Genomic DNA, 23,760 nt, shown 5'->3' on the forward strand with positions numbered 1-23,760 from the left:
AGAGCAATTCCACAGAGGATGGGGCAGTGGGGTGGTGGGAGGGGGACACATCAGCCTACGTTGATCTCGTAGTACAAAATGACAATCTGTACATGAAAATGGCCCAGTAGAGGGGAGAGAGAGCAGACAGGACAAACAGGAAGATGAGCACCCCAAGAAACTCAGAAGGTGAAATAACTCAAAAAAGACTTCAAATAATTATGTGAAAAGCCAAGTGATAAAGGAAAGGTAAAGTCATAATGAAAGAACAGGACACTATAAAAAGTACAGAACTGGAAAAGAATCAAATATAACTTCTAAAAGTATACATTATAATCACTAAAATTAAAAACTCCATAGATAGAGACAATGGAGATTAGGCCCAATATAAGAGAAATGTGGTGAACTGAGAGACAATGAGAAGAAATTATCCAGCATACAGAATATAGAGAAAAAGAGCCCAAACACATAAAAAGACATTACAAAACATGGAGGAAAGAACAGATGGGCCGGCCCAGTGGTGCGGTGGTTAAGTTTACACGTTCCGCTTCGGCGGCCCGGGGTTTGCCAGTTTGGATCCCGGGTGTGGACATGGCACTGCTTGGCACACCATGCTGGGGTAGGCATCCCACGTATAAAGTAGAGGAAAATGGCCATGGATGTTAGCTCAGGGCCAGTCTTCCTCAGCAAAAAGAGGAGGATTGATGGCAGATGTTACCTCAGGGCTAATCTTCCTCAAAAAACATAATAAAAATTAAAATTAAAAAAAAGAAGGAAAAATAGGAAGGTCCAAACCTATCAACCAGGAGTTCCAGGAGAGGAACAAGCAGATAACGGGAAAGAGAACTCCGCAGGGAGATGGAGGCTGGGCCTTTTCCAGAATTGACAGAAGCCGTGAATACTCACATCCAAAAATCATAACAAGCCCCACCTGAGATAAATATGGGAAATCTGCCATCCATATACCACAAAACACAAAGATGATAACATTTTTTAAACCTGAACAGAGGAAAGATAGATTATTTACACAGAATCTAAAATCGAATGGATAGAAGATCTTTCGTAGCAAAAACAGAAGTCAGAGGACAGTGAAATAATATCTTCAAAGTACTGAGAAGAGACTCAACCTAGAATTCTACATTCAGCTAACTTATCATTAAGAGTACTGGTGAAATAAAGACAGTTTTGGGAAAGCAAAGATAATAATTTAACCACTCACAAACTCTGATTAAAAATGTTCTTTAAGAAGGACATTAGGGGCCAGCCCCGTGGCCGAGTGGTTAAGTTCCTGCGCTCTGCTGCGGCGGCCCAGGGTTTCACTGGTTCGGATCCTGGATGCGGACATGGCACCGCTCGTCAGGCCACGTTGAGGCGGTGTCCCACATGCCACAACTACAAGGACCCACAACTAAAATATACAACTATGTGCTGGGGGAATTGGGGAGAAGAAGCAGAAAGAAAAAACAAAACAAAACAAAAAGGACATTAAACATAGAGAAGTAGGTTGCAAGAAATAATACTGAGCAAATAACTTGGTAAATATATAAATAAATCTAAATCATTCTAACTATAAAAATATATAATGATGGCGCCAGCTCGGTGGCACAGTAGTTAAGTTCATGCACTCCACTTTGGTGGCCTGGGGTTTGTGGGTTTGGATTCCGGGTGCAGACCTATGCACCACTTGTGAAGCCATGCTGTGGCAGGTGTCCCACATATAAAAGAGAGGAAGATGGAAGATGGGCACAGATGTTAGCTCTGAGCCAGTCTTCCTCAGCAAAAAGAGGATGATTGGCAACAGATGTTAGCTCAGGGCCAATCTTCCTCACACACACACAAAAATGATATCTATATAATGATTATTATATGGGAGGGGACAAAAACGAAATACAATTAAATTAATAGACAAAAATAACATGGAAATGGAAGTTAAAGACTTTGAAGACCCTTGCATTATGAATGAAAGATACTTGATATCTTTAGATGTCCTTAAGACAAATATATTTTTTTAAAGGTAACAACAACAAAATTGAATAGATTATAAAACTGCCACAACAGTGGAAGAGGAGGGAGTAAAGAAAAACTGGTAAGAGTGACAGAAAGAAAGAAAAACAACAACAAAAAGAAACAGAAGCAAAGAAAAAGCATGGTACCATAAATAGAAAACAAAATATAAAATGGTAGAAATAAATGTAACTATATTACATTCTTTCAATTTACACATAGAACATTTATTAAAACAAAAATGCCTATGTTCTAAACCACAATGCAAATTTGAACCATCACCAAAGAATCAATATCATATGGAATGCAGCATGGCCAAGAAGTTTCTAATAGACCCAAACCTCCTGTAAACAGCAATCATTGACATGAACAAAACACAAAAATCCAGTGGCCTGAAGGACTTGAAAGTGAGGCAATGCAGAAAGATTTGGGGGGGTAGGGGGAGTTAATTTATGAAGGGAGCTTGCAGGAAAAGAACAGCACAAGAGACTGAAGGCAGGCCTAGTCAGTGCTGTACAGGGTGGCATACAGAAACAGAAATATAACAACAGAGACAGAAATAGAAAGCCTGCAATCCTCAGGCCTGAAGAACAAAAGGACAAAGTTCAGGGGAACAAAGTGACTGGAAACTAAGTGGGGACACGCTGGAAAGGAGAGATCCAGAAAAGGGGAGCCCAAAATTCTGTATATGAGTTCTACCCAAATCTCTAGGTGACCCTTACGTGGAAGAGACTAGCTAAGGATAAAAGAAGAGAGCTGAAATTTGAGATGCTGCCCAAGAGAAAAACTTTGCAGTTTGAGCCCAACAAAATTAATTGCCAGCTAAAATACTCCAGAGGAATAGAATACACAGTCTTCAAAATATTATATTTACAATATCCAGAACACAATCCAAAATTACTTGACAACTGAATAACTAAGAAAATGTGACCCATTTTCAAGAGAAAAGACAATAAATGGAGACTAAATCCCAGGATGACCCAGATGTTAGAAGAGCAAATGAGAATTTTAAAGTAACTATTATTACTGCGTCTGAAGACTTAAGAGGAAAATATACTCTTGATGAGTGAAAAAAATAGGAAATCTCAGCCGAGACACTGAAACTATAAAAAGAACCAAATGGAAACATCATATAGTCCACATTCTCTGATAACTATACATAGAATTATAACTCATTTTTAAAAGATGGCAAAAAACTCATATGAAAAATTATAAAAATTCAAATAATTTATAGGTATAACAATTGATAACAATATAGAATACTTTGTGTCATACATTGTTGTAAGTTCTTTACATATATTAACTTATCTAATCATCTTAAGAACTCTATAAATACAATTACCACTATTTTCAAAAATAAAAAAATTGAGGCACAAAATGGTTAAATGAATTACCCAAGGTCACTCAAGCCAGTAGGTGGTCAAAGCCAGGAATTCAAACCCAGTAGGTTTACCTGTAAATTCTTAACAATTATATTGTACTGCCTCTCCAGAAAAAAAATTATAGAAATTGGAGAATATTTAGAACTGGATGCTGGAAATAGTACCTATCAAAATTTGTATGCAGTTAAAGGTGTGCTTATAGGGAAATGTATAACCTTAAGTATATACATTAGAAATTAAGAAAGAGTAAAGTTTAATAAGCTAACTATTCTACTCAAGAAGTTAGGAAAAAAGCAATAGGACTAAATATAGAGAAAGCAAAAAAAGGAATAATAAAGATACAAATAAAAATTAAAGAAAGAGAAAACAAAAACCAGTAGGGAAGAAAAATAAAACCAAAGCTAGTGCTTTGAATAGATTAATAAAATAGACAAATCTCTACAATTAAAATGAATGAACTAGATTTGTATTTATTAACATGGATAAACCTGGAAAACATTATTGTGAGTGATAAATGCAAGGTGCACAGTAAGAAGCCATTTATGTAAATTGAAAGCATACAAAACAACACAGTTTATATATATACAGCTATATATACAATATATAGCACAGATCTCATAATAATTTAAAAAACACAGACAGGAAGAATTCGCACCGACCTCAGGATAGTGGTTTCTTCTGGGAAGTAAGCTAGAGGGATGACAAGGGGTAGGGTGAAGAGATGCTCAGTCATATCCATAACATGTTAATTTCTCTCAAAAAAGAAAAAAGTTATGAAGCAGCTACGGCCAGATGTATATATGGGTTAAGTCTGAATGCTGGGTATGTGGGATTTTCGGTTTTGTTTTGCACTTTTTTCTGCCTGTTTTACATAAACTAAAAATAATTTATACCTGCTATATTTCTTTACTTTCTTTTTTTTTTTGAGGAAGATTAGCCCTCAGCTAACTACTGCCAGTCCTCCTCTTTTTGCTGAGGAAGCCTGGCCCTGAGCTAACATCCGTGCCCATCTTCCTCTACTTTATATGTGGAATGCCTACCACAGCATGGCGTGCCAAGCGGTGCCACGTCCGCACCCGGGATCGGAACCAGCCAACCCCGGGCTGCCGAGAAGCAGAACGTGCGAACTTAACCGCTGCGCCACCGGGCCGGCCCCTACTTCTTTACTTTCTAACTTCCCCACCAAACCATGAGCTTCCTGGAGATGGGACCATGCTGTGTCATGCTCACCACAGTGTGTTCCACGTCTCGAGGGTTAATGAATACTTGATGACTGAATAAACGAAAACAGGGGGGAAAACTCAAGCATATGAATTCTAAGGGTAACTTCTGGTCTAGAAATACTAAGATTCCCTGACTGCATTACAGATTTTCTCAAGAGGCAAGAAGGACAGATTCAAGAATAATAATGAGAACCTTTTGCTCCCAGCTCAGTGTTCTACAGGGTTTCTCTTTCTCTCCCACTTAATACAGAACAAGGGCACTGAAGTGATCCCCCAATAATGAAGAATAGGGGTACGAATAATAATAATTATAACCACCGAAGCGGCAACAATAGCTAATATTTGTTAGCTGCTAAGTGACAAGTATGCATTAATCCATTTAAAACTCATAAAACCCCCAAGAGGTAGATGATATTACTCAGTGCAGATGATGAAACTGAAGCTCAGAGTGGCTCAGTCCTTTCTAACCTGCCTGAGGTTACACAGATCCTTTAATGTTTATTTATCAAGAAAAAACTGTAGGGGCCGGCCCCATGGCCGAGTGGTTAAGTGTGTGCTCCGCTGGGGTGGCCCAGGGTTTCGCCAGTTCAGATCCTGGGAGCAGACATGGTACCGCTCATTAAGCCATGCTGAGGCAGCGTCCCACATGCCACAACTGGAAGGACCCACAACTAAAATATACAACTGTGTACTGGGGGGATTTGGGGAGAAAAAGGAAAAAAATAAAATCTTTAAAAAATATAAAGAAAAAAAACTGTAGACGACCAGCCAACTATGACTATCTGTTCTTACAGAAAGAGTCCCTTTATGCAGCCCATTTCTAATTTCGTCTAAATTTGTTTTTCACCTTTTAGGGATTTGTGAGTGTTCTCATGAAAATGCCCCCCAGTGTGGCTAAAAGTGGTGTAACAACCCCCATATCCCTGCACGTTCCTCAGCAATAACCCTGACACGTAGACAAGACCAGCACCATCATCTCAATGTTACCTATGAGAAAACAGGGGCTGTTATGGGCTGAACTGTGTCCTCTAACCCTTTGTACCTTAGAAACTGACTGTGTTTAAAGACAGAGTATTTAAAGAGGTAATTAAGAGAAAAAGAGTTCATTAGGGTAGGCTTCTAATCCAATATAAGTAGTGTCTTTACAAGAAGAGGAGATTAAGACACAGACACACACAGAGGGATGACCATGAGAAGAGACAAGGAGAAGACGGCCTCAGGAGACAAGCCAAGGAGAGAGGTCTCAGGAGAAACCAACCCTGCCGACACCTCGATCTCGGACTTCTAGCCTGTAGAACTGTGAGAAAACAAATGCCTGTTGTTTAAGGAGCCTGGTCTGTAGTACTTTGTCCCAGCAGCCCCTAGCAAACAAATACAGAGGCACAGACACGTCAAGGGACGCTTCTGAGGTCACACTCAAGGGTGACAGTCAGGCCTCTAGCGTCATTCTTCTTTCTCTTTCTGCTGGAATAATTCTTAAAACACTGGTGTCTACTTTTAGAGTTAGTATTTTTATACATAAATAAAATACTTAAAATATTAACATGGAGAAATTCAAAGTAGCAACGTAATTCTATTACTTTTGGGTTTTTCTTCCAGTTAAGATGCAGAAGAACATGGAAGACCATCACTACCAATGAAATAACGAAAAACTATGAAATCCTATTTTGTTTTACCCATTGGAGAGCTAAGGTCTCAAAGAAGTTTAAAGGAACCAAATTTCAGACGTATTGAGCCTTTCTAAGTGAGCAAAGACCAGTAGCCACATTTATCCCAGTGGCACAGGTGTATGGGGAGCCAGCATCTGAGGGAGGATCTTGTGGAGGTTAGAAGGAACCGGCCAAACTCTTATCGACCACACAGGCGGGAACGATGGATTAGATCTGGATAAGGTGTGTCCTAAATCTACTCCACCAGGCTTTTACCAGGTGTGTGGTGGCTTGCAGGAAGTCAGGACAAGGATGGATAGCAGAGGGATAGCTCTACAGTCATGTGGGGACTGAGACCTAAGCTCTTCTGCTCCTGCCTCAAGACACTTGAAACCAGTGGTGAACTGAAAGTAAGTCAAGTTGCGATCCAAGTCAACCCACCTCAACCCAGGACTAAACAGAAGAGTTAATCTCCTCAGCTTAGCTGACCCTTCATCACCACGAGAGAAGCCAGCTGAGGACAAAGCAGTCAGATAGAGGAAGAACTGCCGAGAAGCCCACCTGGCCAAGCCTTACCTGAGGTCCAACCCCCCACTCTACTCCTCAATTCCATGAGCCCACGGCAGTGGTGTCATTAGTGTTGAAGGCAGTTTGATTTCTGTCACTTCCAACCAAATGAATCTTAACTGATACAAATCATAAGTCCCAACCAATTTATTACAGAGTATATACACATATTATTACATATGCAAACTTTGGCATAAACTGGCAATACACGATAGGTATGGTATCCTCTAAATACTAAAATTAACTTTATAATGCTTTAAATGAACCAAACAATACAATAAAATAATTTTAATAATTTTTTTAAAACAATCATAACAGAACTTAAACTGTAAAGAGACATCACTGCCTTCGTAGGCACCATTCTTGGGCAGCATTTGTCTTCTAACACGCTCACCACCAACTCAAAATGTTGTGGGGTTCCTATTTTGACACTGTGTCATGCCACGTTAGTTTTATTATTTCACAATCCATCCACATGTTACATCTACCACGATAGAGGAGGAGACAGAGATTCAAATTGTTACTAATGGGCATGAAAATCCTAGTGGGAAGATTCTAAACTGAATCTGAATGAGGAAATTAAAACAAGCGTAGAAAAAAGTGTTGAAATCAAAATAACTACTTAAAAATCGGAAAACATTTCAAAATACCCAAAGTATCATTTTAGTTGTTGAGAATAGCCAAAAATCTTCAAAAACTCATGCTCTCACCAAAACAATTTTTTAAAAGGCTCGCAGACTTCATGTTTTCATGCCAAGTTCCAACCTGGAGTGATATTTCATGAATCAGTTACAAGGTCCTAAAACTAAGGAGCTATAAAGGAAACAAGCTCAGCCTGTCCCCTCTCTGGGAGCCCTGAAGACTACTAGGAATGCAACTTCAGGAGGACCCAAGAGAAGGCAGTGGGTCCTTCCAGGGGCCTTTACTGTCTTAGTCCCTCTGTCCCACTAGAGATCATGGCGGCTTACTTAAGCTCAATTTTCAGGTAAATTGAGGGTTTCATGGATGAGGAAGAATTATCGGGTTCCTCCTCACCTGCATGGGCCACCTGCCTACTCCCAGACCACGTCCAAGGTTGGGGTAACACAAGATCAACAAGGCACAATGACACCAATAGCCACCATGTTCAGCTATATAGAATGTGTTCCCATGGAAAATCTTGGGTTAATCTGATTAATCTTTCTAAGAAACTTCAAGAATGTATTTTGCTGGTGTCCCAGTAAATTAATTTTGGTAATTTCTAAACTCCCAATATTTGGAAGTTAATCCAAACTAGGTATGTCCTAATTGACTGCTTATTAGCTAAGCCTATTAAAAGGCTCACTGTCTTTCTCAACACAGCAATACAGTTTTCCTGAGCGTTTCATGCAAAGCCGGAAGGACGAGAAGCTAGCTATGCACCACTCTCCCGTGTCTGTGTTCCTACCCAGGACAGAGCCTGAGCTGGCACCAGCGTAAACACACACGTTGCTCCCACACAGCAGAGCATGTTGATGTGAGGTTTGGGGACAAGGAAGGGGAGATTATTTTTTAAGAAAATTCAGAAATTTCTCTCTACAGCCTTGTATGGCTGCTTTTAACTTAGTTTCCATCGCATCCTCCCCACCCTGGTTTTGTTAGTATTATTTCCTTCATTATAGGCTAAACAGTCTATCAAAATGGTGCCTCGAAACTAGTCTCAGGGACAAAAATGCAAACACAAGCACAATTTATCATTTTGTCAGCAATCCTTGGCATCACGTCTCTAAAGAGGACGGCAGCTGGTAATCAGACAAACATTCCATGATATCATTCACAAGCACCCTCGGTTTCTGGTCCCTGACGAGCAGTTCATGAGCGCCAGCTTGAACGAAGGGAAAAGTGAGAATAAAACATATTTGCCCTTGGATTTCATTGTGTGGCCCTGCTTGGTGGTTCTCCCCTAAGAAAACCCACTTCCGATGGCCCACAGGTGCTATTAGTCATGTTTAATACTCCTTAGCACAGTGGTTTTCAGTGCCAGCTGAACACTGGAGCCACCTGGAGAGGTTTTAAATCGCCAGACGCCCAGGCTGGCCTGAGACCAATTAGAGCGGCTCTCTGGGGCCCGGACCCGGTAAGTGAGTAGTTGTTAAAGCTCCAGGTGTTGCAATGATCACCCAGTGCTGAGAACCACTCCCTTAAAGTAATGCCCCTATCTCTGGATCAACATGTTCGGATCAGCTGCAGAAAAGGCACAAAGATTTAGAATGACCAACAGTCATTTACTCTGAAAGTAGATAAAGAAAAGATGACCCACCAAGACTGACCTAGATAGGCCAGGTGGCTAACATTTAAATAACACACTGACATCAAGCCCAAACACACACAGCCAACTGTCGGACTTACCAAAACTCCTGCTTCCTATTAAAGGGCATTTTTCACTTACTAATAATTTTATGCCAAACTATCTTCCCCACTTTTGTAGGGGTGCAGGAGGAACAGAGAAAAACTCCAATGTATGGTGGCATTCTCTCCCCACTTACCACACAGAGCTCTCCTGGGGTTTCAGAGATGGCCTCAATCCAGCAAAATCACCTCTGATACTCCCTCCCGAATGCAGACTCGGCTGAGGAGGGTGCCTCCGTAGAAAGGATCAGGACTACACACAACAGCTGAGCCGAGCTGCAAGGCTCACTTCTAAACAACAAAGTTGTTCTAAAGGAGAGTCATATAATTGATTTATTTCTAAGGTCACTGGAATACTAAACTGAGACACACTATATTTTCATACAAAGATAAGTCTTTAAACTATAAAAATGCAACTCTCAAAGGTCAGCCATGGGGTCCCAGGCTCTCCGGGGAGGAAATGCCACCTGTGAGCAGCAGGTTATCAGTCTTATCAGGGGACAGTGGAAGACTGCTAGTGACACAGCACCATGAAATGCTCTTAAACATCTAACAGATAATGCACCAGTTGCTCAAATACAATAGTCCCCCTTATCCTCGGTTTCACTTTCTGCGGTTTCAGTTACCTGTGGTCAACTGCAATTCGAAAATATTAAATGGAAATTCCAGAAATAGACAATTCATAAGTTTGAAATTGCGTGCCATTCTGAGCAGTATGATGAAATCTCAAGCCCTCCCACTCCGTCCGTCCCCCCCGGGAGGAATCATCCCTTCGTCCGGCGTGTCCACGCTGTATATGCCACCCTCCCGTTAGTCACTTAATAGCCATCTCCCTTATAAGATCGACTGTCATGGGATCACAGTGCTTATGTTCAAGTAACCCTTATTATACTTAATAATGGCCCCAAAACACAAGAGTAGTGATGCTAGCAGTTCGGATATGCCAAAGAGAAGCCATAAAGTGCTTCCTTTAAATGAAAAGGTGAATGTTCTCAACTTGATAAGGAAAGAAAAAAAATCATATGCTGAGGTTGCTAAGATCTATGGTAACTTTTATCACAGTATATTGTTATAATTGTTCTATTATTAGTTATTGTTGTTGATCTTACTGTGCCTAACTTATGAGTTAAACTTTATCATAGGTATGTGTGTATAGGAAAAAACATGGTATATACGGTTCAGTACTATCTGGGTTTTAGGCATCCACTGGGAGTCCTGGAACGTATCCCCCAAGGATAAGGGGGGCTACGGTAGAGGTATAGAATATAAGAAGCCTTGGTTCTTATCTCAAGCTGCTTATTAGAATCACCTTCAAAAACACTGAAAGCGGGGTCAGCTCTGTGCCCGAGTAGTTAAGTTCACGTGCTCTGTTTTGGAGGCCCAGGGTTTTGTCAGTTTGCATCCTGGACATGGCACCACTCATCAGGCCATGCTGAGGCGGCATCCCACATAGCACAACCAGAAGGACCATAACTACAATATACAACTATGAACTGGAGGGCCTTGGGGAGGAGGAGCAAAAAAAAGATTGGCAACAGAGGTTAGCTCAAGTGCCAATCTTTAAAAAAGAAAAACACTGAAACCCAAGTCACAGCCCAGACCAATGACATCACGATACTGTAGGACAGGCCAGTGCACGGCATTTGTTGAAGTAGTGGTTTTCACACTTTAGCTGCACTGGAATCACCTGGCCGGCCTATGCAGCTACTGATCACTGGAGCCACCCCCACAGCTTCCGATTGTGGAGGTCTAGGGCTGCCAAGAACACTCAGTTCTAACAGGTTCCCAGGTGATGCTGATGCTGCTGGCCAGGGGCCACACTCTAAGAACCACTGCTTCATAGGTGCCCCCAGGTAAGTCTAATTAGTGCAGCCTGGACTGAGGACCACTATATTAGAAGAGCAAGCTCTGGCCAGGGTGCCAGGGGAAGGAATTCCCATCCTAGCTGTGCCACCAGCCTGGGGTTTGATAACAAATAAGCCATTGAGGTTTTTTGGAACTCAGCTTGCTCCTGATCCATAAAACTGAGGCATTGCATTAATGAGATCCTGGGTTCCTTCCAGAAATGCCTTTTTCAAAGAGCTGCTACCCATGAAATGCTGACACTAATACATGTAGAAAAGAAAAGGAAGAGGCCTTAGGGTCAATAAAAAAACAGCTTCCAAAATACAGGGAAAGGTTAAGTTCTTGCTCACATGACTTCAGGGCATTTGTGGACACACCAGTGAAGGTGGCCCAGGGACAAGCACGGTGCAGACCAGGTACGTGCTGTGAGTCAGTCATGCTGTTTTCCAGACTCACCTGTCAGAACTTTGCAGAGCCGCCCAGGAACCTGGGTGTCGGTGGAGGGACTGGGTGTCAAGGACCATTTGCGCCTGATCAGATGTTCTTGTCCACTGAGCGAGCTCTGGGAATTATTGACGGGCTGGATTAGCACCTGCTCCTGCCCAAGCTGGATGAGGCCAACCTGCCCAGAAAAAGGAAAATGGGACGTCGGTCAACCTCATTCACACACATCCACGACCCCAACAGCCCAGGGGCAGCAAGGCCAGCTGGCTATGGCCTGGTTCCCACGTCTGGGCTTTTTCTCTGCAGGTTGCCCCAATTTATCAAGCCCATGATTGAGCTTTTGTGTGACTTGAAACACCCCACCCAGCAGCTGTGTTGGGGAGGGGGGCACAAGGTGGGGGTGCAGAGATACTTGCAACAGCACTCATTTTCCAGATGTGCTTTCAAAGATGTATTACTTTATTATTAATAAAAAGAAACTTTATTTTAAAAATTATTTTTAAAACCATCCCCCAAAAGTCCACCGGAGGAGGCAACCCCAAAGGTTTGGGGAATAAATGACAATTATAGTTTTAATGAGAAAAATGTATCTTATCCCTGGGGATATTTAAGAATTAGAGAGAGAGGACGGAGTCACTGACACCTGCACTATCAATAATTTTGTGAGAAGGGATTTTTTCAGAACTTGCAGTGTTTAAGAGAACTTAGCAAAGTATCCAATGGATTAGACTTGTGATTCTAATTTAAAACGCATCATTTGATTTAGACTTGTGATTTTAAAATCTTAAGTTCATAAGCAGTATTAGAATGTATAAGAGAACTTAAGACTTCCCGTGTTTATAAGGCTAACTTATTAGGTTTATAAGAATCACTTAAGTACTCGCAAAGAGTTTATTTTTTAATCAGACAACCAAAGACCTTGAAAATGAACTTAGATGTTAAATTTCTAAATGCCATTTTAAAGGTTTAAGTTATTAACCACCAAATTTGTAAATGGGGCCAAATATTAACCACAGCCCTCTTAAAAGGGATTGCAAAACTTTGATAGATTATAAGTAGATTTGTAAATTGAATGAAAAATTTAAGAAATAGGATTTTTGTCACTTTGAGAGTGAATATTAATTACATATATAATTAAAACTACATTAAATTATAAATTATATTATAAATTATAATTATATAATTATAATAATTATGTAATTATTAATTATAGTAAAACAATTTGCCCTCCTTCCCCGGGATACCTGCTGCTAGTTTCTCTTCTGATGAGTCAACAAAACAAGGTAACCTCCCAGAAAGAACCCGACTGGGCTAGGGCTGGGGGAGCACTCATGCTTGCACACTGGGCCAGGCCGTCCAGTCCTTCCTCCAGGTGGATGCCGGGGACCGCCTCTGCTAGCACAGATTCAGTAGACTGGGTGGATCGGTCTTAGGCTGTCACAAACAGCCTTTCTTCTCTCTCTCCCACCATTTTCTAAAAACCATGACTACTAAACCAATGGTTCTCAAACCCCAGCGCACATCAAAATCACCTGGAGGTCTTGGGTAGGACCTGAGAATGTGCCTTTCTAACAAGTCCCTACCTGATACTGATGCTGTCGGTTTGGGGACCACACTGTCAGCAGCACTGCTCTCCCCACCACAGGACAGCAATTCCTCCAGTCTCAGTGACAAAGCTCACTCAAGCCAAATGCTACAGACCCCTGCACCTTCTGAAAGGATGCGTTGATACCAAGCCTCTTTGAAAATGAATCAGATCAACTACTAAGATCGCCCACAACCTTCAATCCCCAAAACACAGGGTGAGACCATACTTACTGCTCTAAGCAGATTTCAAGGTTTCCATTTCATTAGAACTTCTGCCAAGAATAACTCAGAGATTTTACTGCCCAAATAAACCTGTCTTAAAGCGGTACTGCATGACCTGCAGGAAAGCACGGCTTTCTTCCTTCTCCTTTGAAGTTAAAACTTGAGTTTGTTCACTACGATACTTTTGGGAGACTGAAGAAGTGGAGGCAGAGGGTGCCATGGGGGGATATGCAGCGCTCCCCTAGAGCTGTGTGTGAAGAAAGCCTCAATGCCGACACCTCAGTAACCATCGGTGGAAGATTCCATGGGCAAAATAAAGTTAGAAGGTAAAGCACAGTGCATGGGATGAGCTCCACATCTGGAGGATGCACTCAACACTGATGAGAGGCCTGACTCTCCCTGAAATGCCCCTGCTGTGGGAGGTCTAAGGCCCCCTCGGTCTAGCACTTGCAAAGCCAGTTATCAGTCATGCATTCTAGGGTTTGCATTCACAAGCTGCAGTGTAAAAGGCCAGTCAGCAGTAGTTCTAAGTGACACACTCTAGGGAGAACCTCACCTTGGTGAGAAAGCCTACTCACATACAAATACACACACAAGTGAAATCGAGCCCCTTGGGGGAGGTTTTGCTTTAGAAGGTCTTGTTCGGAGGGACCTACATGCTGGTTTCCCTCCACTGAGGGTGGATGGAATAATGGACTGGTGAGAGATGGATAAATGGACTAATGGCCTGTACTCTACCTGGCAGCCACTTGCCTTGTTGGGACCCAATTTTTAAGCAAGATGTGGCCAGGACTAGCGCCTAGGAAGAAGAGGGCTGGGCATGGCCCTCACCCCTGGAGCCAGCACAAGGAAGGACCTTGCCCCACCTCCTCCCTCAGTCTCACAGGCCCCCGTCACTCAGCTCTCTGAAGCCTAACACTCACCCTGTCATCACAGTGACAAAACATACCAGTGTAAAATGCTTTGTTGAAAAGTGCCACTTGTGTCCCCTCCCCGACAACACACGCAATCTCAGCACGAGGTAAAGTCTTGTCAGCCCTCCTTACCTGCCCATCTCTTCCCTCTCTCCTCTCCACCACCCCACCCCTGGGAAAACTCCCCCTTCCCTGGCACTCTGTGTTCCAGCCCACTACCCCCTGTGTCATGGGGCATTTGTTACAGCCTAATAAATAGTTTGTCCCTCTGAGGCAACACAAGAATTACTCCTTATTTTTCCAATGTCTGCCACATAATAGTCACTCAAGAAAATGTGAGTGGAAAGGACTGGAATTGAACAAACTGGAATGGAACAGATTCAACTGGAATAAAATGCATTCAAATGGACTTCCTGCAGGCGCCCCTGCTCAGCGGTTCTCATCCCTGTCTGCACGCTGGAGTCACTGGAGACTCCTGATGCCCAGGCCCTGCTCCAGGCCAAGTGAATCAGAACCTCCGGGAGGGGAACTCAGGCAGTGATATTTTCTAAAAGCTCACCAGGAGATTTCAGTGTGCAGCCAGGGTCAAGAACCACTGTCCTAGCTTTTAACTTGGTGCCAGAAAGGCCGGCCACCTACTGCCTTGATTTCAATGTCTGATGGCGCCCTGGATTTGGAGTGCCTGCATGACTGAGCCTTTCTCTGACCGTGGGGCTCTGCCCACTGCCTGGCTTTGTCACCGCCCTGGCTTCACTGCTGCCCCATGACCCCAAAAGCTGAGCAGGGCTGCTCGGATTTGCATTAATCCTTTAGTCACCATCTATGCAGGGACGTGAGACACAGGGAGATGCTCTTCCGAGGCCTCCCTTTTCCACTGATGGCAACAAGAAAACACCAGTAACTAGCCTGGGGTTTCATGAAATGCAAGAGGCCTGCAAACATCATCTGAAAGGACAGAGCTGGGAAGGAGTAAATGCCTGTGGAAGACAGAACTAGAAGCCCTGAGGCCACTTGGTTCTAAAGGATACGATAATCCTCCAGGAAATGGTGCTCTTAAAAGAGAAATCTAAGTTTTCTAAGATTTGATATGCTACTAAAGAAGTTTGTGTGAAATAAAACATATCAGGTACAACCTGATACTGTAACAGTTCTGAGTGGTTCCTTGTCAATTCTCTTTGTTCTGGGTACTTGCATTGAAGGGTTTCTATACTGCTTTGAGAGAGCGTTATAAATTAGGGGTTGTTAAACCCACCCAACCCCCCCCTCCCCCCCCCCCCCCCCCCCCGAAGCAGCACAGCTCTCCTTGCAGCTTGGAAAACGCTTGAAGGACATAAAGGTTTTTACCACCTTATAACACCAGCACAACTTCTCAGCATAACGTAGCAAACGCTTTTAAGGCAATGTAAAGAAAAGCTGTTGTACGGATGCTCTGGAATTGAGGAGCAGGATACCACCACATGACTGCTGACTTTGCTGACCTACAAAGACCACACTGCAATTTCAGTGCCTGGGGGGCCCTCCGAGCCCCTCCTTCAGGAGGCTGTGGCTCCTTGGTTCACTGGAGCGGCTCTTAGGTCTCCTTGTCTCCATGGATGGGTTAGCAGAGGTGGTTTGAGAGGATGGGGGAAATGGGGTTGTGAGTTTGCTTCTTGCTTCCAAGAAGGAAAAACAATCCTGTCACTGCAGGCCCTCCTGGACCTGCCTCCAACTTTCTGGGGGGCCTCAGCGGAGTCTGGGTGGCTCACACACCTTCCATGGAAGGAGCAACCCCGACCTGGCACAGGTGTAAAGGGCTTCCCAACCTCCACAGCGACTCCCACTGCCCCCGGGCCTAGAACACCATCCAGAGTCCCCCTTTCAAAGTTGTGCTGCAGCCTCTGCAAATGTCACATGCCTAAACACAGATTCTTCGTCTTCTTTTCAAAGCCAGCATCCCTTCTTGGAACGTGAGGCCAGTCACTGCAGGCTTCTCCCCCTTTCTGATCACTCGAGTCAGTCACAAAGGTTGTCAATTCTTCCTTCAGAATCTCTCTCGTGTAGTCTTCCTTCCTTTCCATTTCCACAATCCAAGGCTTGAGGCTCATCACCATGTGACTCTAAATGCTCTCCTCCTCTGGTCCTCCCCACCCTGCTATCACCAGGGACAACAGCCAGAAATGTACCCCATTGCCTCCAGGCCAGTGATCCTCAAAATGTGGTCCCAGACCAGCAGCAGCACCTGAGAACCTGTTAGAAATTCCTGTTCTTGGGCCCACCCCAGACCAACTGGATTAGAAACTCTGGAAGTGGGGCCTAGCAATCAGTGTAACAAATCCTCCAGGGAACTCTGATACCAGCTCAGGGTTGAGAGTCACTGCTGTAAGATAAATTCTAAATGCCTTAGGTGGGCATCCAGGGCCCCAGTTCATCTTACCCACACACCTGTCTGTTCAGTTCATCTCCTAAAATAATTACCTCCCATCCCCATCCCACAGCCAACTCATGGACCCCTTATCTCGGGAAAGACCTGGCCTTGGTGGCTTTGCCATCACTCCTCCCTCTTAGAACCTGAGGCCCACCCTCTTCAGCCCCAATCCTCCTTCTCCCTGAAGGCCCCATCCCACCCACCCTACCACCACCCCCGACTGTCCCCTCAGCCACCCTGTAGGCTCCAGTGGACCTTCTGTGCCATGCAAATCCAGACTGCCTTCCAAGATAGGGCCCACATTGTATTTCTCTTTGCGGCTTGTTGGGTGCCTACCAGATTGTCCTCTGCATGGCAGGTGTATGATAATGATCTGTTCATTTAGTCAACAGTGTTGACTGACTGGTTGATTTATAACTGGAAAAGTCTGGGAACGGCCTATGGGACAAGAGAAGAAACGTGTTTTCAATGCCTTAATGTGCCAGGCTCTCACTAAACGACTTCACAGACTTTATCTTATTTCATTCTATCAACAGCCATGCAAGGCCGCTGTTATTTATTCCCTGTACGGCTGCAGATGGTGGGATTCAAAGGAGGTAAGTGATTCACTCAAGATCCCAGCCCTGAATGGCCGTGCAGTCTCATTTCTTAAAGAACGTGAGCGTGACCATGCATCTGTGTGCCTGTGTGCCAAAGCATGCACGGAGAAAGGTTAACTGGTGACTCTGTGTGGTTCCCTCCGACGTACTGGCTGCAAAAACATCTCCCGTTGCACACACCCAAGGCCAGGCAGCTGCAGCATCTCAGAGTTCAGGAAATAAGCTCCAAGAATGCAATCAGTCTAGGAAGATGTCTTCTGTTCATCATCCCATCTTGCACTTTATCTGTTTTTAAATGTTGCCAACTAAATAAAAGTTCAGATGGGGAAATCTAGTTGTGTATCCTAGGAGACGGTCACAGGCAGCCTGATGCCCGTGAGTGGTGGGTGTAGAAAGTCACCATGAGGCTGCGTGAACGTCCTTCCAGGAGGAGGTTAGAGGCTTAGAATTCTCTGATCCAAGGCCTTCCCTCTAATTTCTCCGCACCTCCAAACTTCACAACTGTCTTTTCCTTTCTTCTTACTTTCCTTAACATCTGCTCAATTGTTTCTTTATACAAAGCTTTAAAAACGTGTTTTGCATTTTCCAAATATATTTATGATAAATTCTTTGTAATATTAATGAATTACTTAGAACTATGTGGCTTTCCCACACCTGTATCAATGTAATGATGTATGATAGTAGTTTGGTCTATTTGCTCCTTTCCAAATGGTCTCCACACCATATATTTTTACCAAGACTAATTCCTCCTTAGCTATATGCGATCAAGTGATGCTGCATTAAAAAGCTGGGCAATCTCATAATGTCAATCAAAAGAAAGTTTGATAACTCTAAGGGGAGAGGCAGCAACCTCCGAAACCTGCCCCTTCGTCACAGGAGTCACGTAAATGCAATTCTCTCTTGAGAACGGAGCCCCCAACTCTTCCAAGCCGCCTGCTCGCTGACAAGCTGACCTCACCCCCCCACTCCTATCTGGACTACACTTCTTCCCCTATGGAACAGAGGTGAGCCTTCTCACAAAAGCCCCCAAACAGACTGCGAGAAGAGCTATGAGAACTATGAATGGAGGAAGCACCACGAACGATGTGCTACCAGAATGGCCCCTGCTCTGCAATCAGGCTGACCAGCCAGAGCCAGGGGGGGCTGGGCCACCACGTTGATCCCAATGACCAAACTGGATGAGAGAGACTCCAAGCAAGGGCCCCACAGGGCGTGGCTGTGACCCCAGAGGAGGCATGCTAGGAGCATCCCTGACCTTCTCTCTGGCCCTCTGGGGTGGCCTGGAAACTGGGCACAGCTTCTTACCATCCCACAGCCCAGAGCCTCTGGGTGTCCTGTCTGGTCCCAACATCTCACCTACAGTGGGCCCCTGGCAGACTACAGCTTCAGCCAAGAAGTGTGGACAGATTCTGGTGGGTGGATTCCCCTGAACTTAGCACTAAGGAAAAAGGGTCACTGTTGGTCACATGACCAAACCCACTGGCAGGGGTCTCCTCTCCTCTCTGTCCGCTCCTCCTCATGTGTGGGGATGGGAAACGCCCCTTCATCCACTCATTTCAGAAAAGCAGCACAGAGTGAGACTGACACTCATTCTAGCCCTTGACATCCCATCACCACTGCCCACTCTACCTGGTGAAGTTTAACCTGGCTCCAATTCTGCTGGCCTTCCACGATCTGGCCCCATTCACAGGAAGCAGCTGATCCAAACTTACATAAATTCTTTGGGAACAGAAATACCTTCCTCACATACCCAAAGCCCTTTGCTTTGAAGTTATACAAGAGTTTCTGTAACTCTTCCAAAAACCTATGTTATGTCTAAGGACTCTTTGAAATATAAATAAAATGAAGCAGCATAAACAGAAAACAATTAATACTTGAGCCTGTGGTCTTTGAAGATCCAAAAAGTGCAGTTTGCACAGCTTTTCAAGATAAGACTGAGAGAGGGAAGCCACAGACCCACACCCTGGGCCACTGTCAAAAGTAGGGGGAGCCAAAGAGACCACAAGACTTCTCTCCATGCTCCAGAAACAGTTAAGTAATGATCGATTCTAATCATACATCTCCTTTAAACAGATACCAAACATCTCTGGAGAGAGCATGAATTCCATGCAATAGGAAACAGAGCCTGCATTCCCCCTGCCCCTGCACTCAACACTCTCTGATAAACCATTCTGGAGATTTTATATGTGGCAGGATTTAACTGATGCTCAATATTAGAATAAAGTTTTATTGAACACATCCATCTGTTTACCATTTATGGCTGCTTTTGCACTAAAAGGGCACTGTGGAGTAGCTGCAACAGAGACCAAATGGCTCACAAAGCCTAAAATATTTACTATTTGATCCTTTATAGAAAAAGCTCGCCAACCCCTGCTGTACATGACTCTTTAGCTATAAAGAGGCTTTGGAACGCCCCCACTGTGGACACCAGAAATTATCTAGTTGACAGCACTTCTCCTCCATACCTCACAGCAGAGCCGGAACTGACAAAGAGAAACACACACACGCCACATCTCCACCTCACAGTGCCTCCCCCGGTCAAGAGTGACTCACAACATTACCACCCACCGGAACCACCTCAAGCACAGCTGAGAACCAAAATCAAAGTAATGGAGGGCAATGCAGACTTGGTTAGCCTAAGTTCCTGTTTCTTTTCTGTATGCGTTCCACGACCACCTTGCAACCAAGAGGTCCACTCCAAGTCACCACGCTGTCTCTTCCGTCCCACCTTCAGCCCTTCCTCTATACAGTGCACTCAGGAAGAAGCCTCCAACGTCCAGCTCACACGAATGGGACAAACAAGGCAGAGTAAACAACAGAAGTGTCTACTCAAGCAGGAATTTCACATCTCAAGTTGTAGAGGTCCACCCACAGCTGGCACACAATGAATGCAGCCTCCTGGCGGGGTTCCTTTATCTAAAGCACAGCGCCCTCACATGGTGCTAAAGGGAAGGACAGTCTTCCTGGAAGAACCGCAGGGCTGAAGTGAACCCTCTCTGTTCAGATGCCGTCTGCAAGAGGGCCCAGCACTCAGGGAGGGTTTTAAGTCAGTGTCATCCAGATTTCCACCCTCGGCTCCTTCAGAGAGCTCCTCGCTGGAAACTGTACACCAAGAAGTATAAACTCTGACCTCTACAGAAACTCACTAAACCGCAGCAAATGGGATTCAGATGTTTCCATGTACAGTACAGTGATGTGACCTAGACTTTAAACGCTTTGGCAAAAACAGGAAAAATGATGTGGGCCTTCCAGTCCCTCCCAGAACATGATACGGCCTTGACCCGAGTCCTACGGTGATCTGAGCTATTCTCACTCCTTCTTAAGCTTCCTTACCCAGAGCCCACATTCTCCACCCCAGCTCCCACTGGCTCCTACCAGGCCCCCAACCAAAGACGCTAATTCCTCTGAGCAAAAGTAGATCCCATTCTGATTAGGACTCAGAAGTCCCGAAAGGGGAACTGGCGAAGGGCAATCCTAGGAAATCACCACCAGACTTCTCTACACTGCTGGGAAGAAAGCACAAGTCCCCCACAAACACCTAGACCCCCTGGCTCTCTGGCTTTGCTGCACACTATGTGGGTAAAGGCCAGAGAATTCTAGATGGTACAGCAAAATAAGACAGAGGTGAGAGAAGCAGTTTCTTGTGCCTAAGAAGGACAGACAAAAAGAACACTAGAAAATGCTTCCCCAGAGGTTAGCCACGACAGAAGCTAGAAAAACCACCTGTGTGTTTCATGCTCCTAGCCAACACCAGGCTTTGCTTGGGGCAGCTCATACGCCAGCCCTGCGAGCTCCTCAGGGGCACGATAGAGAAGCTGGGAAGTGTTTGGCTGGGCACCAGCATAGTAGAGGGATCAAGTGTGAGCAGAGGCAAGGCAGCGGTGCACAAGGACTTCCCCTGCCTCTCCGAACACCTGTCACAGGTGCCTCAAATGCAGCAGGGCAATGTCCTTGGGGGTGGGGAGGAGCTAGCAAGGGAGCTTCTGGGGACAAGGAGAGGGTCTTATCACCAATGTAAGCACCCCTCAGGCCTGACTGAGAGTGGGTGCCAGACAAATGCCTGCTTATGTTATAAGAGAATAAGGATATGAACACCCTCCCTTCTCCCGGTTCTCACGTTTCAAATAAGAGTAGGTTAGTGGCCTGTCAGGGGACCCATCCAAACTTCCTTTTCCAGGTACAGAATGACGCAAAAGGACAGAAAGGAGGTGAATGTCCACCACCCCATCCTCACATCCAAGAATAGATGAGATACACACATGTAGGTGTTCCCCATGATAAGCACACATACACACCTGTGCAGATGCAAACAGTGTTCTCTCCACACCTGGGCAAAGTGCGCCTCTCAGTCTAGGCGTCCGACAAACTTGACCCTCGCTAGGCCTGTGCTCCCCTGGGCGGGCTGCGGCGGGTCCCCCTAGGCAACCCCAGACCGGCGCAGGCCCGGTGCACCGCAGAAACTCAACACAGTTGGTGGAAGAGAGTGGACAATCGGACCCTTCCCCTCCCACCTCCTTTGCTCATAGACCCTCAGGAAGATGTAAAGGGGCGGGGGCGGGAAGGGGCAGCAGGAGGTTCCCTCTGGCCGCCAGCAGAACACAGCTGGAGGCTGACCTTCCCTCCGAGGCGCCCCCACCCCCATCCCAGCCCTCTCCAGGGGCCACCCCTGCGCCGCGACAGACCGACAGGCAGACCCGGAGGGGGCGCGGGCAGTACCAGGCCGCCGGCGGCGCCACAGGCGCTGAGCGAGACGAGGGAGCCGGGGTGGCCCAGCACGCGGCCTGAGTAGAAGCACAGCTCGGCGGGGCGTCCGCGGCGCTCGGCTACGCCCGCCTCCTCCACCTCGAAGCCGCGGGACAGGAAGCGCAGGTCGCGGCGCAGCTGCAGGTACAGGTCGCGCCCAAAGGCCGGCAGGTGCAGCAGCAGCGCGCGCTCGCCGGGCCGGGCGCGCGGGGCGGTGGGGGGCGCGCGGGGGCGCCGGCGCCTTCGGGGCGCGGGGGCGCCGGGCAGCGGCGGCAGGTGCACGTCGTCCGGGCGCACCCGCCGCGGGAGCACCACCTCCACGTCGGCCGCCGCGTCGCCGACAGCTGCGGGGAGAGAGCAGACGCGTCAGCGCGGCGGGGCCCACCCGGCCGCCCGCCCTCCCGCCGGCCGCGCGCCGGGGCCAGCGCTGGGCATGCCGCGCCAGCGCAGGGACAACGCGGCCCGGAGCGGGCGCTGTCTGCCCTTCCCTCGCCCCGGCACCTCCACGCCGGCCAACGCCTCCGCCCGGGCCCCGCGCCACCCGGGGAAGGTCTCCGGCGCGTCCGCCCGAGCACCTCCGGGAACGGCGCCGCAGCTTCGGCGTCCAGAGAACCCGCAGTGGCGCGGCCGGCGGGAGCCCCGTCCTCCGGCCGCGGCCCGCGCCTCCCGGCCCCAGGCGCTGTCAGCGGTCTGCCGGCGGAGCCGGGCCGTGCGGGCAGGCAGGGGCCGCCAGGATGCCGCGGAGGGCAGAAGGAAGGTGGCGGCGAGAGGCGCTGGCGAAGAAGGGGCGGTGGGAGAGGGAGCGCTACCTGTGCCCGGGTCCAGTCCCCAAAACAGCAGCAGCAGCAAGGGCAGGACAAGAGGAGGCAGCAGGGCGCCGTCACACATGGTCCTGGGGAGGAGCAGCCCCCCGGACGGTCGCGGCGGAGCAGGAGCGCGCGAGCGGCGGCGCCAGCCGGAGTGAAGCCCTTCAGCCTTTGGAAAAAGTAATTAGCGCTGCGGACAAACCCAACGTGGTAAATCCCAAGCCCCGCCTTCCCCTCGGAAAGCAGGAGTTGATTGGACGCTCGCTTCCCCCTGCCCCGCCTCCCCCTTTCCTATTGGCTAGGACGAGTCTAAACCATGGTGCGTAGTTAGGTTGTAAGCATTTTCTTACACGTGGTTTCTGGGCAGTGGCGGGAACCGGACACCAGGTGGCGCGAGGGAGCCGCCTGGATTCTCATGATCCCGAAGGACCCGGGAGGACGCTCCAATGGTCTTCAGAGTTTGTCCTCATTTTCGAAATCCCATCTGGCCCTGCCGTCCAGCTTCCCAAGAAAGGCCAGAAATCGTCCTGGCCAACAGGTTTCATCCATAAAAGCATATTCTCTCTGTATCTAAAGTAAAACCAGCTTTGGTTGTTTGTGGCTGGGCACTTTCTTGCACACCTGAATTTGCATCCAATGTAGCGGTATTTATCCAAACGCTTCCCACGTCCTGTCGTCTTTATCCTCACCAAGCCAGTGGATCAGGCATGATCACACCCTCTGACACACTGAGAAACAGGGAGAGAGAGTTTAAGGAGCTTGCTAAGTTACCCAGGAGTTTCTGTCAGCACAAGAGCGAGAATTTGTGGTCCTGACTTCGGGCCCAGTGCTGCTCCCTGTGAACAGCAAGTGCCCTCCAAGGCAGGCAGGAAGGAATATTAACCCAGTTTTACTGGTTAGGAAACTGGGGCACAAAATGGCAAAGCCGGGACTTGAACCCAAGTCTTCCAGCAACAGAATGAGTTCATTCTTTTCCCACCAGAATATACTGAAGCTGGCAGGAAAGGTGATTCCTTATCTTCCTG

At 46.5% G+C, this 23,760-nt stretch overlaps 1 protein-coding gene across 11 annotated transcripts in view; it reads right to left on the bottom strand.

The window, feature by feature from the left end:
* Window positions 1–22,895, bottom strand: part of ADAMTS17 (ADAM metallopeptidase with thrombospondin type 1 motif 17) — a 338,494-nt gene extending 315,599 nt beyond the window's left edge. For all 11 annotated transcript variants that reach the window (XM_023651365.2, XM_023651360.2, XM_023651364.2 and 8 more), the window contains exons 1-3: window positions 22,739–22,895; window positions 21,903–22,273; window positions 11,473–11,638 (exon numbers count right to left, since the gene is read on the bottom strand). In XM_023651365.2, the coding sequence (XP_023507133.1) occupies window positions 11,473–11,638; window positions 21,903–22,273; window positions 22,739–22,817 (616 nt within the window). In that variant the 5' untranslated portion in view covers window positions 22,818–22,895. The remainder of the gene's footprint in view (window positions 1–11,472; window positions 11,639–21,902; window positions 22,274–22,738) is intronic.
* Window positions 22,896–23,760: the final 865 nt, after the last annotated feature.

The sequence above is a fragment of the Equus caballus genome, chromosome 1, assembly GCF_041296265.1.
Source record: "Equus caballus isolate H_3958 breed thoroughbred chromosome 1, TB-T2T, whole genome shotgun sequence".
NCBI lineage: Eukaryota > Metazoa > Chordata > Mammalia > Perissodactyla > Equidae > Equus > Equus caballus.